Below are 19,465 nucleotides of genomic sequence, written 5' to 3'. Positions count from 1 at the left end.
ACTTTCTCACTCTTTTTCTCTGCAGGTTTTCTTCCCATTATCCTTGCAATAGCCTTTGGGGGCGTTAATGGCCAATTCCTGCCAGTGACATAGATTCATACAGTCATTCACTCTTAGACACTAACCAGTATTGTCATTATGTTCTCATTCTATCTTGCCTTATAGTTGTGTCATATGATTGCAGGAGCAGAAACTCACTCTCCTTCTGTTCTGTGTCTTACAGTACCTAGCTTAAGGAGTACTGCTTTATGACTAAAACCACTTAGGAGATAGGGTAGTATAATAATTATTATTATTGATAAGTATTGACTTTTAATCACTGTTTTAATTGGTCTGGAAAACATCTCTGAGTCTTTTCCCACTTTACTAAAGATCAGGGCTTGGATGCCCAGTCCAAGTCAGTTTATTGGGGGGGGTGGGGGGAGCATGGGCAGACTTAACTGTGATTTTTTCACCATAATCTTAAAACTGTATTTCTGTAGAATTACAGAAATTTTAATTGTCACATTTTATTTTGCATCATCTTTTTTTTTCTTTTTGGCAACACAGGGAATGGTTGAGGTAATGGCAGAAAACTACCATAATATATGGGCCAAAAAGAAGAAAATGGAGTTAGAAAGCAAAGGTAAGCCAGAAATCCTGTGAACCACACAAAAAAGACAAAGAAAATGAGGGAGAAGAAACAGTCTGAAAGAAGACAGTGTAAGACAATCTAAATTAAATAGTTCCTTTTTGTATTTAAAACAAACAAATAGAAGTTTTGCAACAGAACAGCTTACATTTCTCTCAACTTACCAAAGGTGGAGGTAGTCATCCTTTATTGGTACCTTACGACACATTGACAGCCAAGGAGAAATCACGGGACCGTGAAAAGGCACAAGAGCTGTTTAAATTCCTTCAAGTGAATAGTATCCTCATATCTCGGTAAGGTGCATATTGTTTTGCTTACATTTACCTCGCAATCCATGATAATCTTCCTTATCTCACTGCAGTCTGTTAGTTATTAACACAATAACTATGTGACATATCTTCTATGAATCAAAAGAGTCCTTGTTATTTTTATGTTCAGAAAGATTCTTCTGAGATAGTGTGGAGGAGTAAAATTTTTAATAAGTATGTGCTCATAGTAAATACAAAATGCAGCAGTAGTATAATAAAGTAAGCAGACAATTCAAAACTTTTAATTAGCAACCAGCAGTTGTCAGTAAGGATCATGGGAAAACTTTCGGTCTGATACTGCAGAAACATTTCTATGTAGAAGGGCTTTTAATTCAATTTTTAAGAAAAATGTTTAGAGTTCTGTGAACCAATAAGACAAAGTGGCTGTTCCGTAGGCATTTCCTATTTAACTTGCTCAAGTAGAACAGCGGCGCGTATTATTGTACTAAAGCTGGAATTACTATATCAGGAATTAGGCTCTCCTGCGGGGACTTACACTGTGGGTGAAGATAACTTACTTTATTATATTTTTGGCCTTATGTGGCAGAATTGTGAGTTATTGTACCATAAGTAGTATGTATATATTTTTTATTATTATAAGAGAAATATCTGAAGGAGAGTCCATGGGAAGCTGCAATTTTTATAGCAGTAAGCATTTTATGTCAACTAAACTGTATTCATGAATGGAATTTTGCTGTACGTGCATAGAAACAGCTCTTTACTTGTTTTCATTTATTTCTGCTTTTAAGTCTGTGCCTCTAGTGAAAGTTTAGATTCAAAAATTAATACAAATTGTTGATTAGGATCTGCAAAAGCTAGTTTTGTTAGTTTCAGTTGGCTTCAACTATTAATAACATTTGTAAAGGTATTAGAAGACAAAGCTCTACAGATGCATTTCATTACTGTAGAGAAAAAATCACTCCTGCCAAATATGTAGGCTGTCAGCCTGAAATCAAAATGTAAGTATGCTGCCAGACATCTATTCTACATAATTATAGGATATATAAACATTTATCCTACATAATTGATTTAGAACCATTGTATAAGAGAAAAAAGTTTAGTTCATGCAAATGAATGGTACGTAGTCCTTGGAACATCAGTGGACTTGTTCAAATTTTATTTTTAATTTCTCTTTGTAGCTGCATCTGTTAGGATTAGGACAGTCTTTTCAGTGTCTGATAATGGATCATGTCAACTTACCTTGAAAAAGTCTGTTAAGGCTGTTTGTGGGTATGGGCAAAGAATTTGCAATAATTGCATCAGGGTGAATTTTGTGTGTCAACAGTATCCTCTTTCCAGTATTTTCTTCATATATAAGTATATGCATATTTTAAATATATATAACATCTTTTAAAATGCTGCTTTTAATTATCACATTTCCAGAATGTCATTCTTAAAAATGTTGGACTAATCATGAAAACATGGAAATTCTTTATAATTGGAAATGTGTAAGCTGCACAGTGTGTGCTTTGCATATACCATCTGTCTCCATTTTGAGTTTTAGTCCTTTTCTTTATTGAGAACGCTTTTCACTGGACTCATGGGTGTTTATGACATACAGAGATAAATTTCTCAGGCTTTATTCAAATATATATTAGAAACAATTTGCTATTCCTTTAAGCTTCTTTCAACCTCTACAAGTGCTTTTGATGCTGCCTTTGTCATTTAACAGAACTACCAATTTCTTTCAATATTCAAGAAATTACATGTAATCTCTTAGCAATCATGACATAATATAAACTCAAAAAGAGAATATTTATGGTGACCTCACTAAAAATACTGTGAATTTTGTTGTATTATCCTCTGAGAGATCAGGCAGCAGGAGATTCCTGTCAAGCACACATAGCTGTTGTTGTAAATGTGTATCTCATGCTTGAATAAATACATAAAAAATCAGTAGGTTTCACATGTGGTATATCAATGAATAAAAGTCATAAAAGTATATAAACTAGGACTCTTAAAATATATATATTTTTAAGGAAACTAGAAGGGGGGAGATTTGAAGAGGAAAGTCAGAAACAGAACTGTATTTCTGAATGCCACTTCTGCTCAGCCCTTTTATATATTTTGTGCAAGATGGGATGGGAAATGCATTCCTTGCTTTCTTGGTTCTGTTCCCCCAGACTGTAACTGTTCCTTCCTTCTTACCCCCATTCTGACATGGCCAAGTACATATACTGTAGTATCAGATATTTTTGTTGTTAGAACTGCTGCTGCATCGTTGTTCTCCCACAGAATTAATTTTTCCTCAGATTCACCTCCTATTTCTTTTTCAACTGTCTAGTCTTCCAGTTATCCTCCCTAGATTTTTCTCGAAATTTAATTCTGCACCAATGCTAAAGAATCTCAGGTTAAAGCATCATTTCCTTTATGCCATGACACTGAGTCCAGCAACTGTATTCCTTTCTTACTCTTTCCTCAGTGCCACACACTACCAATTCTTCACTTTCTCCCTACTTCTGATACACTGCCCAACACCTCTGTAGTCTCACAACCCCCTGCTTTCTGCATCTCCTTTAGCCAAGTCGTTCTTTTCTCCCATTGGTAAGGGGAGTGTCTTCCTATGTAGTGCTTTCTGAAGAGTCTGTGCAGAAGCAAGTGAAGTAGTCATTACAGTAACAAGAGGTTTCCTTTAATGTTATTGAGTTCCTTACTTCTTCTTTTGGCAAGCCAGCTAGTTATCCTGAGTGTAGTCCACAAGCTATCAACTGGAAATCTCAAGTATGGTTGTAGTTGGAAGGCCAAAAGTACAAGCATAAAGAGACTATGAAAAAGATGCAAACTAAAAAAATGTACAAAAAACCCTCAAGGAACTGGAGAGGAAAGAATTAATGAATTTTAAAACCAAGTATGTTTGAAAAGAGAGCAAATTAAAAATGGGTAGAGTTATGTGACTTCAAGTTCAAAAAAAAAAAAAAAAAAAAAACCATTCACAATGTGCATAATGGGACAGAATGCACCCTTAGCAAGTTTTCAGGTGACACCAAATTGGGGGAGAGTGGTCAATAAATTGGAGAGTTTTGCTGCTATTCAGAGGAACTTTGGGCTGGAGAAATGGGCTGACAGAACCCTTGTGAAGTTCAACAAATGAAATGCAAAGTCCTGCACCTGAGATGGAATAACCCCAGGAAACAGGGAGATTGATATTCCATCCACCAGTCATGGTGTAGGTAGGTACTTTGGAGATATCTCAAAGAATGAATCTGCAAAAAGTAGCACATACTGATGAATTTTTTCAAATACTCTGAATAGCGTGGTAGTTTGAGTGTTGCTTACATTTAGATTTTCATTTGGAAGCTTAAGTCATGTTGACTTTCAGTCTTTTTTTTATAAAATTTAAGGACAAAAATGACAAAGGACATTAAGGACAAAGTTCTAGTGGTTAAACTGATTTGCCGCCTTCCTAAACATTTGGCATTTTCAGCTGCCATCAGTAGAAATTGAATGACCAATGCATTATTGTGCAAGATTCAAATGTAACATGGTTCATTTTTGCAATATAGTAACTCTCTGAAGTCATTATGCTAAAATGTGTATATTTTGGATTATTTAATCTAAAAGGTTATTAAAAGTCTTAGAGAAATGTGAGCTGATTTTAACATCTTGCTATATAATTGATGACCTTTTATAGCAACTGTCAGTTATTTTCTCTCACTTGTGAAAATTTTCCTTAAGTAAAAGTTAATAAGGAATGGAATGCTTCATAGTACTGTCATCATCAATGCCAATTATCTTAATGCTTTCTAAAATAGGGGTCTGAATGACATGGAGTTGGATGCTTCATCCATGGAAAAGAGATTTGCATTTAAGTTTCTGAAGAAAATTTTAAAATACGTTGACTCTGCTCAAGAGTTTATTGCGCATTTGGGTAAGTTGCAGATTTTATTTCAAAAATCATTGAAGTTGTTGATATTTAAATATTTGCATTGATATGTTTAAATTTCTAGTGATCACTACATTATTCTTATTATATTTAAGAAATTGAGATTCTGATTATTAGCTTTTTTTTTCAGTTGCAGTTGAATTCTTGGACCTTTGTAACTGGCTAAACTGATTTTACTGTTTTATTTGTATTTCTTCAAAACTAAGTTTGTAAGGCTGTATCAAAGAGCTGTTGTGTTATTTTTTTTATTCGGCAACTTCATATTCTTATTCATGTCTGCTCTGATTGTATCCTTGTAGAAGCCATTGTAACCAGTGGAAAAACTGAAAAATCTCCACATGACCAAGAAATTAAATTCTTTGCCAAAGTGAGTGATTTAATATTTCAAGTAATGTACTTACACGTTCCATTATACATAACACAGAAATCTGTGATCTTAGACTGCTTTGCAGGTAAGGGAATATGATATTTTTCCCATTTTTTTCATGGTAAGTAATGAATGAAATGTTGGCAAAAGATATTTCAAAACGGAGAATTTATTGCTAGAAAAGATTCTTTTACATGAGAAGGAACATAGAAATTAAAAGGCAGCTTATTTATAAAATGAAATGAAATACTCTTGCTGAATATATAAATCGTTTCTGAAAATTTTTGCCTCAGAGTATCACTGAGGTGCATAGTATCATTTAATTAACAGGAATACATATTCCTATGCATAGCAGTGTTATATGCATTTGCACCTAATAAGACAAATACTGTCAATACTCAGTAAGTATTGACAATTAAGATCTTGAAGTAAGGATCATTTAGGTTTAAATTTAGGATTTGATAAAAATCCTCTCCCTTTATAGAGCTGTACTGAACAGTTATGTAAATAGTGGAGAGGAAGGGTCCTCTTATTTCAGTGATACTTATTATCATTGTTGAAATTGAGAAGAGTAAGCCCTATAGTGTTAGATCCAAACTACAAATCTGTGTAACTTTTTTTTGTATTTGTTTAACTTTTAATTAAAATTGTAAGACATAAGATTTTCATTCTTATGGCTGTCTGAAATAAGAAAATACAAGTATTACAGAACTAAAATTCTTTGAATGAGCTTTGACCAATCAGAGCATTGTTGCTACGTTTACCATTGTGCTCTGTGAAAAATACATTTTGTATCTGTATTTCTTAGGTTCTTTTACCATTAGTTGATCAGTACTTTACAAATCACTGCCTGTACTTCCTGTCTTCTCCAACAAAAACACTCAGTAGCAGTGGATATGCATCAAATAAGGAAAAAGAAATGGTAGCCAGGTAAGTAGAAAATTAAGATATGTACAGGAGGGTTCTATGTAGATAATAAAAGGCCTCTTCTTAGACTAAAGAAAAAGATAGTTCAAAAGTTCAGTTTACTCATATAGAAAGTGATTGGTTCATTTTTAGTAGAGGGTAGTAACTGAATAGTATTCTTCATCTTGGTATTCTTTAATATTATTAAAGTGAAGTTTCCACATCATTTCAGTCACTTCTGCATGTAAGGAAGTTTTGTTTATTCTTTGAATATTACTATAGAAGTTATGATAAATATTTTAAATACTCAAATTAAGAATTCTATAAAGTTGAGTATTTTTAAAGGGTTTCTTGGTGAAAATAGATACCACTGGATGTCTGTTTAGTGTCTTATATTAAGAGTTTGATGGCATCATGTCTTTAGACTAGCACCTTTATTGATGCCTCAGCCAAGAACCTTGAGTACTGCCTGCTAAGCAACTCTAGTACTGTTATCTCCTGCTGACTTCATTGTAAGAGGAAGGAAACCAGGCATCTTATATTCATATATACTGTGCAGTCAATCTCTGGACAGACTTGAGGCCAAAACCAGAAAAGCTTCCATAATTTGTTTCATTGTTAAACAGAGAACATTAGGCTCTAAGACAAAAAGTAAAATGTTCTCCTAATAACAAAATGTAAACAACTCAACCTCATCTATATAGAATTGATAGTAGTAGCTTTGTAATTGGAGAAGATTAAAATAAATCACTAAAATAAATATTTTTCAAAATAATTTAAAATATTTGTTCTAAATAGAGAGCAGAGAAACTGATAACTAGAATGATTTATTTAAGTCATTCTCTCCCAGTAGAATACTACTTCTGACAGCAGTTCTCCAGCATGTTAGTGTCCTGTCTCAAGTTCATCTAAACAGTTTTTGTGGAACCTTGTTTTCACTTGTGCTGCAGATGATACTTAGTGAACATTGAAATGAGTATAAAGTCCTAAAGAATATACAGAAACGTAAAAATGCATTAAAGTTATGAGGCCAAACTGGAATGGTAGAATTTACACTGCTGATATGTAGGATGGATAGTTCTCAGGAAATAAGACAGCTGTCTGATGACTTTTATACTCATTATTGGCTTGTATTGCTGCATTTTTATTGTAAAGCTAATGGCAAGTGTAAATATGTTCATATCTTTTAGCACTAGCTTGACTGTATTATCCTAATGCTTCACAAACATTGACATGTGATAGACACTTTTCCTTATTTCTTCTCATACTCATGGACTGTTTTCTACCTGGAAATTTTGACAATGCCGTAAGATCGAACCCATAGGACTAGCTGCATTAGCAGCTGTGGAAAAATCGTACATTTAAAGGAAAGTGGAGGACAAAGAACATACTGGGGAAGAAGTTGTTGCGAGCTGCTCAGTATAGTTGTCCTTCACTCCACCTCTGCTGACTCCAGATAAACTTCCTGTTTCTCATCTTCCTGTTCAGAATCTCGGTGTTCTTCTGTATAATTATTTCTTCTCTGATCAGAATGCCCTTTAATTATTATTTCTGACACAATGCAAAAATTCTACTGGTATAAACTCTTTTCAGGAATTTTTATTTAGCAAAATCTAAACCATTTTTAAGGGATAAGGAAAATGCAGTTTTCTAGGCCTAAGACTTTTGTCAGCTGAATTTGCAAATGAGATATTATAGAACAGGACTGTTTAACTAACGGGCTCCAATACCAATTTTATCACAAGAAAGTTTTGCCCAGACCTTGTCAGAGGTCCTAAATATGTGACATCCCCAAAATTCTTGCAGAGAATTCTGTATTTCTTGCTGGTCCCTAGGTTGCTATGATGCACCATTTTCCATCAATGAAAGTGGAGGACAACTGCTGCATGTTCTGTGATGCTTTGATTTTTATGTGTGGTTTTTAGTAAAATTGCCCAATGTACCAAAAAAAATTGAGTAGCCTTGTGCTAGAATGTCATTTAAAAAAAGGGGGGCAAGGATCCTATGTATCTTACCGTTGCCTGTTTCCATAAAGCTTGGAACAACATAAAGGATAACAAAGTTGACTGAGAAAGTCTGGGGTGTATGTGTGATGATATTGTTGGGAGATACTTGGAGTATAGATCATTGGGAATTGTTTAGGGATGTATTCTGGAACATTTTCATCTATTCAGTTTCTCCCATTATGTCCTATGTATTGTTCATTCTTTGTTATTCTAACTTGCCTGTTTTCCCAGGATCTTCATTCCCATTCTCAAATTCTCGATCTAAATTCTATTCCCGATAGCAGAGTGCAGAAGCAGCTGACTGCTGTCCCTCATCCTCCTTCCTATTTTTAATTCCCAATGGCTCTTTGTCAGCTAGGATCCACTGAGAAGACATCTCATCTGCCTGTATTGTTGTCAGAATGATAACCAAAAGAAACAAAGTCAGGGAAGCCCAGCATGGGCCCATGAAGCTTTTTTACATGTCTATGATGGAATCTAGTTAGTGCTGGAGCAGAAGGAATACAAAAGAATATTGCTAGTCACACTCAATGGTTTTCAAGCCTTATTCAGAAACTGAGAGTTTTATGCCTCACTGAGACACTGTCCAGTAGTAGCCTGTGGTTTAGTAAGAGAGCTTTCATTTTCATTCAGTGTGCAGATCTCACTCCCAAGTGTCACACACTTCTTCATTTCTCTCTGGAGATGATGTTGAAGCCTAAAAGACATTGTTATGCAGTTCTCCTGATACTAAGTTACATTTTCCTATTTTTGCCTGTCCTTTCTGTTAATGTAGTTTGCAATTTTTTTTTCTGTCAGTGAGGCACTTCAAGCTAAATATTGCATTGTGAAAGTGATGGCATCAAAAACATTAATAAATGATTCTGTGAGCAGTAGAACAAATAGAGCTTTATTTCCAATGGATTTATGTTTCATTGTTGAAGGCAGTTTCTGATTGAAGCTTATCCCATGTTGGGCCATTTAAATCGTCTCGCAATTGAATTTTCAGGTATCAGAAAATGTGAAAATACCATGATGCAGATTTTTAGGGGTAATTTGGGGTTTTCTCCCTCTCTACAAAATGGCTTTCCCCCCACACACACACAAAAGTTGCTGGGTTTAAACATTTTTTAGACTTCTCCCCTGTGTCAGATTTGGTTGGACTCAGCCTTTTGACTCAAAGTAATTCTAGAAAATTTAATTAAAAAGACAGTTGCCTTTTAATTTATAATGTGTTGCCTTTATAAAAATAAGATTTCATTTTTCTACAATTAACTAAAAAAATTCATATTTAATTTGTTCATGAATATGCCTGTCATCTAATATTTTTATTGCCAAATTTTGTCCCCCCCCTTGAAGGTGAGGTACCAATTATTTTCTGTGGGAAGTTTTGTATTAGAATCTTTCAAACCGTATTTTACTCTCATACTTTCTTGCTTACAGAATCACAGAATCACAGAATCGCTGAGGTTGGAAGGGACCTCTGGAGATCATCTAGTCCAAACCCCCTGCTCAAGCAGGGTCACCTAGAGCACATTGCACAGGATTGCGTCCAGGCGGGTTTTGAATATCTCCAGAGAAGGAGACTCCACAACCTCTCTGGGCAACCTGTTCCAGTGCTCTGTCATCCTCACAGTGAAGAAGTTTTTCCTCATGTTCAGATGGAATTGTCTGTGTTTCAGTTTGTGCCCGTTGCCTCGCGTCCTGTCACTGGGCACCACTGAAAAGAGTCTGGTCCCATCCTCTCGACATCTTCCCTTCAGATACTTGTACACATTAATAAGATCTCCTCTCAGCCTTCTCTTCTCCAGGCTAAACAGGCCCAGCTCTCTCAGCCTTTCCTCATAAGAGAGATGCTCCAGTCCCCTAATCATCTTTGTAGCCCTTTGCTGGACTTGCTCCAGTAGTGCCACATCCCTCTTGTACTGGGGAGCCCAGAACTGGACGCAGTACTCCAGATGTGGCCTCAGCAGGGCTGAGTAGAGGGGGAGGATCACCTCCCTCGACCAGCTGTCAACAGTCTTCCTGATGCACCCCAGGACACCATTGGCCTTCTTGGCCACAAGGGCACATTGCTGCCTCATGCTTGACTTGGTGTCCACCAGCACTCCCAGGTCCTTCTCGGCAGAGCTGCTTTCCAGCAGGTCAACCCCCAACCTGTACTGATGCATGGGGTTATTCCTCCCCAGGTGCAGGACCCTGCACTTGCCTTTGCTGAACTTCATGAGGTTCCTCTCCGCCCACCTCTCCAGCCTGTCCAGGTCTCTCTGAATGGCAGCACAGCCCTCCAGTGTATCCGCCACTCCTCCCAGTTTTGTATCATCAGCAAACTTGGAGGCTGAGGGTGCACTCTGTCCCTTCATCCAGGTCATTGATGAAGAAGCTGAACAGGGCTGGACCCAGGACTGACCCCTGGGGGACACCGCTAGCTACAGGCCTCCAACTAGACTGCACCGCTGATCACAACCCTCTGAGCTCTGCCATTCAGCCAGTTCTCAATCCACCTCACTGTCCACTCATCTAGCCCACACTTCCTGAGCTTCCCTATGACGATGTTATGGGAGACAGTGTGAAAAGCCTTGCTGAAGTCAAGGGAGACAACATCCACTGCTCTCCCCTCATCTACCCAGCCAGTCATTCCATCATAGAAGGCTATCAGATTGGTTAAGCATGATTTCCCCTTGGTGAAGCCATGCTGACTACTCCTGATCACTTTCTTTTCCTCCACATGCTTGGAGATGGCCTCTAGGATGAGCTGCTCCATCACCTTTCCAGGGATGCAGGTGAGGCTGACTGGCCTGTAGTTCCCTGGGTCCTCCTTCTTGCCCTTTTTGAAGACTGGGGTGGCACTGGCTTTCTTCCAGTCCTCAGGCACCTCTCCTGTTCTCCATGACCTTTCAAAGATGATGGGGAGTGGCTTAGCAATAACGTCCGCCAGCTCCCTCAGCACTCGTGGGTGCATCGCATCAGGGCCCATGGATCTGTGGGTGTCAAGTTTGCTTAAATGATCTCTAACCCGATCCTCCTTGACCAAGGGAAAGTCTTCCTTCCTCCAGACTTTCTCTCTTGCCTCCAGGGTCTGGGGTTCCTGAGGGCTGGCCTCAGCAGTAAAGACTGAAGCAAAGAAGGCATTCAGTAACTCTGCCTTCTCTGCATCCTTCGTCACCAGGGCACCCACCCCATTCAGCAAAGGGCCCACATTTTCCCTAGTCTTCCTCTTGCTACTGATGTATTTGAAGAAGCCCTTCTTGTTGTCCTTGACATCTCTAGCCAGATTTAATTCCAAACAGGCCTTAGCCTTCCTTGCCACATCCCTGCATACTCTGACAATGTTTCTATACTCCTTCCAAGTCCCCCTTTCCACTTTCTGTATACTTCCTTCTTCTGGTTGAGTTTTGCCAGGAGCTCCTTGCTCATCCGTGCAGGTCTCCTACCTCCTTTGCTTGACTTCCTACTCATAGGGATGCACCGCTCTTGAGCCTGGAGGAAGTGATGTTTGAATATTAACCAGCTCTCTTGGATCCCCCTTCCTTCTAGGGCCCTAACCCATGGGATTCCTCCAAGTAGGTCCCTGAAGAGGCCAAAGTTTGCTCTCCTGAAGTCCAGGGTTGCGATCCTACTTAGTGCCCTGCCTCCTCCTCGCAGGATCCTGAACTCCACCATCTCATGGTCACTGCAGCCAAGGCTGCCCCCAACCTTCACATCTTCCACCAGTCCTTCTTTGTTTGTTAGCATGAGGTCCAGCAGCACACCTCTCCTTGTTGGCTCCTCCACCACCTGTGTCAAAAAGTTATCATCAGTGCTCTGCAGGAACCTCCAGGACTGTTTGTGCCTAGCTATGTTGTCTTTCCAGCAGATAGCAGGGTGGTTGAAGTCCCCCATGAGAACCAGGGCCTGGGATCGTGAGGCTACTTCCAGCTGTCTGTAGAAGGCCTCATCGACTTCCTCTTCCTGATCAGGTGGCCTGTAGTAATCACCCACAACAGTGTCACCCATGCTAGCCTGCCCTTTGATCCTTACCCATAAGCTCTCGACTCGCTCTTCATCCACCCCTAGGCACAGCTCGATACAGTCCAGTTCCTCTCTCACATAAAGAGCAACTCCACCACCTCGCTTGCCTGGCCTGTCTTTCCTAAAAAGCACGTAGCCATCCATGACAGCACTCCAGTCATGCGAGCTATCCCACCATGTCTCTGTAATGGCAATGAGATCATGGCCCTGCAACCACACACAGATCTCTAGTTTTTCCTGTTTGTTCCCCATGCTGCGTGCATTGGTGTACAGGCATTTCAGAGAGGTGATTGAGCATGCAGGTTTCCCAGGAGGGGTAAAAGAGGGTCCTCCATAGCCACATCCCATGCGCACTTAAACTGTCAGTTTCTCAAATTTCTCTTACTTTCCTTCACTATGTTACCAGAATGGGCTACTTTTTCCCCTGAGGAGTGGATGTAAATTCCAGCAGCATGAGATTATTTGCTTGTTGATCAGTAAGACCAGACCTAGCACTGAACTTGCTAGGTTCCATCCTCCAGTTTATCTTCCAAATTACTTTTGCTTTTCTCTAAATTATCATTTTCCCTTTGTTCACCGTCTTCTAGGTGGGTTTTAGTCCTTATAATAGTAATTATCCGTAACAGTGACTGTTAATTTCGTAAGATACCACTTTACTGGCCTTTAGATATAATATATATAAGTATACAAGAAGGTTCTAGGTCCTCCAGTAGCAGTGGAACACAGCTCAGCTTCAGGAGGGTGGAAATTTCATTTCATTTGAATTTCATGCTTTCTCTCTGAGTGCTCATATAACTTGCCTAAAGTCATATTTGTAAAGCTACACAGATTCTTATTAGGTCTTTACAAAATAGCTTTAGAGAGGCACATGAAAAAAGTTAGACGCCTAGCCTCTGTGCCTGCTGTTATAAACCCAGAAATGTCTCATAAGTCTTTGTCCATTCTTAGCTGAGAAAAGTAAATACCAATATTTTTCCCCCATAGAAAGTATAGTATTTCCTGACTGAAGATAAAAATGCTAAAAATGGCAGGGTGCTTTAATCTTTTGTTGGTAAGAAACTGTATCAATTTCAATTATATTATATTATGTTATGTTATATTATGTTTTATATATTTTATATATTTATAGAATTATTATATAATATAAAATACTATAATATATTATCCTAATTCCAGTTATCACAGATAAGTATGTCTTTGTTTTTAGAAATTATCTTTATCTTTAGAAAGTTGGTGATGTTTCCTTTCACTTATGTATCCTACTATCTTCACAGTTAAAAGTTAGACATACAAGCTCCTGACATATTTGCCAGCAGTTCTTCTGTTCTGTAATTATTTCAGGATTAATTTTACCCATCAGCAGTGGCTAAACACAGGTGGTAAAATGCTTGCAAAGGATATCTTCTCTGTTTTAAATTGTATGAAGCTTGATGAAATTAGTTTACTGTGGAGTGACAAGTAAAACACTAAAATGTTGCTCAGTTTTTCTTCTTGCAAAAAACTTCTTATTCAAAAAAAATTCTAGCCATAAAGAATGACTCGACCATATAATATGTAATGGAAACTGCTGTAATCAAAAGAAGATTTCACGTTTCAAGTCATTTCTGAATTAGAGAAGCTTAGGAAATGAGCGAATGTGGAAGCTTCAAAGGTTATGCTGCTTAATGCAGTTATTTGACTGACTGTTATCATTATTTATGATTCAAAATACACCTTCTAGGAATTATGTAGTGTTTTCTCTTTCATATTCTTATTCTTCTTTACCTCATATTCTAAGCCAATCTTTAATTCTTGTCTTGTCTTGCTGTTTTCTTCCTTTTCTACTTCAGCTTGTTCTGCAAGCTAGCTGCTCTTGTTAGACATAGGATTTCACTTTTCGGTAAGTTGTTAAGAAAGATCTTGACGAAGTTAAAACTATGAAGAATATGTAACATTTCTGTAGTAACTGAAACTTGTCACAAACTATGGTCAAAATTCTATAAAACAATGATAAAATGAAGATTACTATTTCTGGTGTAATTGGTGAGAGCACCAAACAGGCCTCTGAAGGCAGCAGGTAATAGAGTATGTAAAGTGTTGGAACATGAATAAATAGCAGCTTCTAGAATTTTCAGACTTCATTAAAACCTCATGCTTTTGCAGTTACTTTTAGTTTTTCAAAAATCCTCTTACATGAATTCTTTCAATTTGTGTCATCCAAATGTTGAATCTGGTGTATTAATTTCTCAATAGTTTAGGAGAGTGTAGAGGGGGAAAAAAAACATACCTTTTTCATAGGTACTGGTAAGAAAGTTATGAAAGAAAGGTAGATACTACAAGATACAAAATTTAAAACCAAGTTCAGAATGTTGCAGTGTCAAGAGATGAAAATGAGCCATAAGTAGTAGACACCAGTTGTTATTTTCTCTTGTGTAGAAATGGACTTACAAAACAGAAAGTTAGATCTAGGAGTAGACCTCTCTCTCCCTCCAGTGACTGGAGATGGAAGACTTATGTCCTGTTTAACCTCTGCACCTGCAATAGACTGTCCTACATTTGCTATATTGCTCTCAAAACATATATTTTTATTTTTAAAACAGGTAGTGATTCTGCTACAATGGTGAGCTGCTTGCACATCTTAGCTCAGTCTCTTGACACACGGTAGGTTTACAAAATTTCAGCATGTCAGTACCAGGTACAAACTATACTGGTTTCACAGTGCTGCTGAGGAGCAATTGGATTGTCTTTATTTTTTATTCCTTACTTGTAATTAATGATATTAGCAGCATAGATACTTCAGATATTGACCTCAATATTAGCAGATGTAGGGTTTCATTCACAGTTTTCTGTTCACCATCACTAAAACATGAAAACGTTGAAAGCTTCTGCCACCCTTTCTATTGGCATGTGAAGATTTTATTGGGAAATATAAATGACACAAAATTTGGAACTTCAAGTATCGGTACCTGTAGATATTGGGAGAGTTTAGTGCATGGTTGAAAATTTGGGATTAGAAGTGCACAGAAGGTATTAATATATGGGCATAGTTACATTTTGCTGGCTTTTACTGATTACCATTAAAATACTTAAGTACATTGAAACACAGGATTGAGGGCCAGGATAGTTTTCCTATTGGAGCAGTTTTCTGGCCTGGTTATGTCATATAGTGGCCTGACAATGAACTCGTGAATAACAGTGCAGAAAAACTTCGGTAAGGAGTTGGAGAAATATGGAAAAAGATTAAGAAATGGAACTGTGATGCTGACATTGTGGTTACCTTTTCTAGATGTAGGGTGCTTTGAAGACAGCTAAGAATGCAGACTGACTTGGATACCTAGTCCATAAAAATGCAAAGGTTAAGACTTACCTTTCTTGAGCTTGTTGTACAGAGGAATCTTCTCACCACCTATGAAAGGAATGGTGATGTTTGTTGAAAGGACACTCTCATATTTGGAGGCAGATCACAAAAAACAGGAGCACAAGACTGAGGGAGTTCTTTGTTGTTATTATTTTGTGAAATATTCTGAGTTATTTGTTGCCTCTACTGCTATGTAGATGCAGCTGTGCTTTTCAGTTCATAAAGTTCATTGATACACATGTGTATCTTCAAAGACTGGTTGAGTGTAACCAACATGTATTTGTATATATCTGTACATATAGTGAAGATAATGCAAAATTAATTTTGCTCTTTATTATTTTTCAGAACTGTTATGAAATCAGGATCTGAGCTAGTTAAAGCTGGATTGCGTGCCTTTTTTGAAAATGCAGCTGAAGATCTGGAAAAAACATCAGAAAATCTTAAACTTGGAAAATTTACCCATTCACGAACACAGATCAAGGGTGTTTCACAGAATATTAATTACACTACAGTAGCGTTGTTACCTATCTTGACATCAATTTTTGAACATATTTCACAGTATCAGTTTGGAGTTGATTTACTTTGTAAGTCTTGTATTTTCTTTTTGTGTTTATTATGTTATAGTAATGCAAACACTTTTAATAATGAACGTATGAATGTAAAAGATGAAATTCTGCTTTCAACACACAAATATTTCCAGAATTAAAATTGAAATTAGCAGCATTTTGTTTTTAATATTTTGATGTTAATGGAATTGAGTACTTTATTTCATGTTTAAACGTAATACTCAGTAAATTTCAAGTTGATTATGTGCAATATTTCTTCCAAACATTGTGAGAGAGAAATTAGAAATTCCCCTTAAATGTTCCCCTACCTACTGTGTTGATAATGAGACTAAAGATTCCTGTAGAAAATAAAATTTAGCTTCTTTTTGTTACATGTTTTTACCTCATTAGATTAAAATGAGAAAACTCCCATTATTACTTCCTTGTGGTTTTCCTTACTTTGGAAAGTCATTTTAGTTTCTTTTAATTTAAAGTTTCTTTGCTTTTTAACATCTTTTAATTTAAGATTTGCACATACTAATGACAAAAGAAGTAAGTAGTTCCAATTACTGAAATGTCTCCTTGAGGTTCAGGAGTATGCTGAACTGAAATCTCATATTTGGGGAATCGCAGTTCAAAAGTAGAAGATAATTAAAAGACTGATAGCTATGAAAGGATTTTCTATAAGGTTAGGAGCCTTTAGGTCAGGTTCCTTGAGGTTACACAAGGAGACTGCTGTGGTTTAACTTAAAATTATATTCTGCAAATGTGATTCTTTGAAATATTTTATTAACAATTATCTGCTGGCCTGTTGGAATGTCTGATGATCTGTTAGGTTATGGGATGAATATAGACACTGGCTACTGGAGAAATTGAAAATAAATAATGCAGGTGTGCAGCACTGGCACAGTGTAAAAGTGTTTTGCAAAATATATGCTAAAAATTTTAGACACCATTTATCGCATTGCATAACATATACTTTGTTTTAGACTTAGGAAGTGGCCTTTAGATGAATAGATACTAATAATCTTCTACTTTTTTCCTCTAGTGGGTGATGTACAAGTTTCATGTTACAGAATTCTATGTAGCCTCTATTCCCTTGGGACTGGGAAGAACATCTATGTTGAAAGGTATTGGATAAAAAACTCACCATACAAAATTTTCTCTAGTTTAGGAATGCATTGTTTATCTAATAGAGCAGTTTGAATGAAAGGTGAATCTGAAACAGCATGAGCATATTTAAAGCGCACTTTAGGTGGAATGTAGTTGCCTAAATCTTGGAGTCCAGTTCCACACAAAAAAAACAAAAGCAAACAACCCACCCTGCTTTAATGGCCAAATGTCTGCAGGGAGCTTAGTTTTTCCCACTGTGACAGCTAAATTTTTCCATGGGTCACCATTAATGTTCCCAGAATTTGGCTACTGCATGTTACCAGACACATTGTTGTGGTAAGTAGGCCAAGTACTTAAGTGTCTGTCTCACACCTGTGGAATAGTTAACCTGAGCATAAAACCCAAAGGGACCTAAGTATAGGTAGGGATTTTGTCAGCCTTTATACAGGAAATCACAGTTACTTGCATTTTAAAGAGTGGTGCCTACAATTCTTTTAAGAATCTAGTAGCTACAATGCTCTCTAAAACATGGATTTAGGCCCTTTTCCATTGGAAGAGGCTCAAATCCACATCTGCTGCTTCATAAAAGGGAGTGCTGATTGTTTGTCTGTCACAAGATAGGAGCAGAGGCAATCATAACCCTTCCTTATTCTTCTGAAGGCCTTATTTTAGACACTTTACATGATCTTTCTTATAATTAAAAGTTTAAGATTCGCAAGATCTGAGAGTCTAAACTGGAAGAAATATGATTCTGTAGTCCAATTAGGAGAGCGTTTGCCTAGGAGGAGGAATGCTGGGCTCCACTTCCTTCTTCCCAGAGTTTATTCAGTAATTCTTTAATGCAAAATGCAAGAGCAGTCTGATGTACAATTCTTCTTTCCTCCCAGTCTTCAGGCATATAGCTGTGTGCATAAGCTCATCCTCACATATGTGCACATTCAGTCATCCATCAAAGGTTACAAAATTACACCCTTTCTTTGTTCTTCTAGACTTGTAAATCTTAAATACACTGACACAAATCTGATAGGAGAAATAGAAAGTGCCTTAGCAGTCAGGGTGTTCTCACAGGAAATAGAAGGAGATTATGTTTGAAGTTGCCTCTGGATGAGACTATCTTACAGCCCAGGCCTCCAACTTCATTGGCAAGTCAATAAGCTCTGGACAGTTATATTAAACATGGGTGTTAGTAGCATCACCTCTTTCTACTTTCCTTTCTTGGAAGGAAAGAGTGATTGGGTCAGAAATGGAAATGAATTAGTCTCTTAAGGCTGTGTGAGAGGTTTCCAACTGTGGATTTCGCTTAGTTTGTGTGTCACTAGTTTCACTCAGGCTCTTAAATTGAGGCTGCAGGCAGGTATCAGTGTCTAGGTGGGAAGCAGGATTTCAAACATACTGCTCAATATTTCAGGAAAATGTGAAAGTGCATGGTTGTGCTGCTGTGATTGGTTACCATTCTTCAGATTTAGGATCAAAATGTAGTTTTTTTCCTAGTGAACTTGGCGGAGACATTGAGAAGTTTTACCCTGCATTGTAGGATGAATCATCGTTCACTTTTCATAGGTAAAAAAGAAAGAAAGAGCTCAGGTGATTCTACAAGACTCTCTGCTCCTGGCGATCAGGACTGACAGTAATTTGGATTGCTGCTGCTGCCCTGTTGTGACAGACTTTCATTTTCAAGGATTTTATCCTTTATACTAAAAGCGTTTAGCTTGTTCAGGTTGTTTGAGATGTTTCTGATTTTTGATGTTGGACCTTTCTTCTCTGAATGTATGGCTGATAAATGTTGGGGACTGGATTTAGAAAATGTAGTAGTCTGAGTGCTGCAAGTCCTAGTTCTCTACAGGCAGGTGTAGTGCTATTGCTGTCGGCATTCTGACTATTAGGAATCCCATAGCCAAGTACCTAAATCCTCCCATTCACTGCATGGGAAACTGCTTGGGTCCTAAATTTGGGGTTGAAAATTCTGTTCTCCCAGTACTCAAAAGTTGGGTGTCCCTGTAAGGCATCTTGGTTTTCTCCTGGAACTAACAGTTCAGAGAAACACATTTCCAAAGGATTTTTAGCAAAAATGATCAAATATCTGTATCAATAATAAGAAATACAAACTTAACTCCTGCATAAGTTATGAAATGACAGCACATTTATGGTTAAGTATGTAGCTAAATATAAATAAAAAAATGAATTGCTGTGTTCAGTCATACTGGTTATCCAGATAGTTCAGTTAAAGGCTTCAATTTGACCTATTTGAGACTGCTCATAAGGTAGGCTTTGCAGACAATTCAAAAAGGTCTGTTGTAACAATGATATAATAGGGAATGCTTCTTCCTAATTACCATCAATTAGTGGTCTTTTATCTTGCTTTGGTTTTTCAACATCTTG

General features: G+C 37.4%; 1 protein-coding gene across 1 annotated transcript in view; it reads left to right on the top strand.

The window, feature by feature from the left end:
• RYR3 (ryanodine receptor 3) overlaps positions 1-19,465 on the top strand; it is a 223,046-nt gene that overhangs the window by 142,346 nt on the left and 61,235 nt on the right. Inside the window, exons 56-64 of the mRNA XM_067295678.1 lie at positions 550-625; positions 801-924; positions 4,692-4,807; positions 5,122-5,189; positions 5,998-6,119; positions 13,921-13,970; positions 14,671-14,731; positions 15,774-16,012; positions 17,022-17,103. Coding sequence (XP_067151779.1) covers positions 550-625; positions 801-924; positions 4,692-4,807; positions 5,122-5,189; positions 5,998-6,119; positions 13,921-13,970; positions 14,671-14,731; positions 15,774-16,012; positions 17,022-17,103 — 938 coding nt within the window. The remainder of the gene's footprint in view (positions 1-549; positions 626-800; positions 925-4,691; positions 4,808-5,121; positions 5,190-5,997; positions 6,120-13,920; positions 13,971-14,670; positions 14,732-15,773; positions 16,013-17,021; positions 17,104-19,465) is intronic.

The sequence above is a fragment of the Apteryx mantelli genome, chromosome 4 (genome assembly GCF_036417845.1).
Source record: "Apteryx mantelli isolate bAptMan1 chromosome 4, bAptMan1.hap1, whole genome shotgun sequence".
Lineage (NCBI taxonomy): Eukaryota > Metazoa > Chordata > Aves > Apterygiformes > Apterygidae > Apteryx > Apteryx mantelli.
This window is presented reverse-complemented; position numbering and strand designations above follow the sequence as displayed.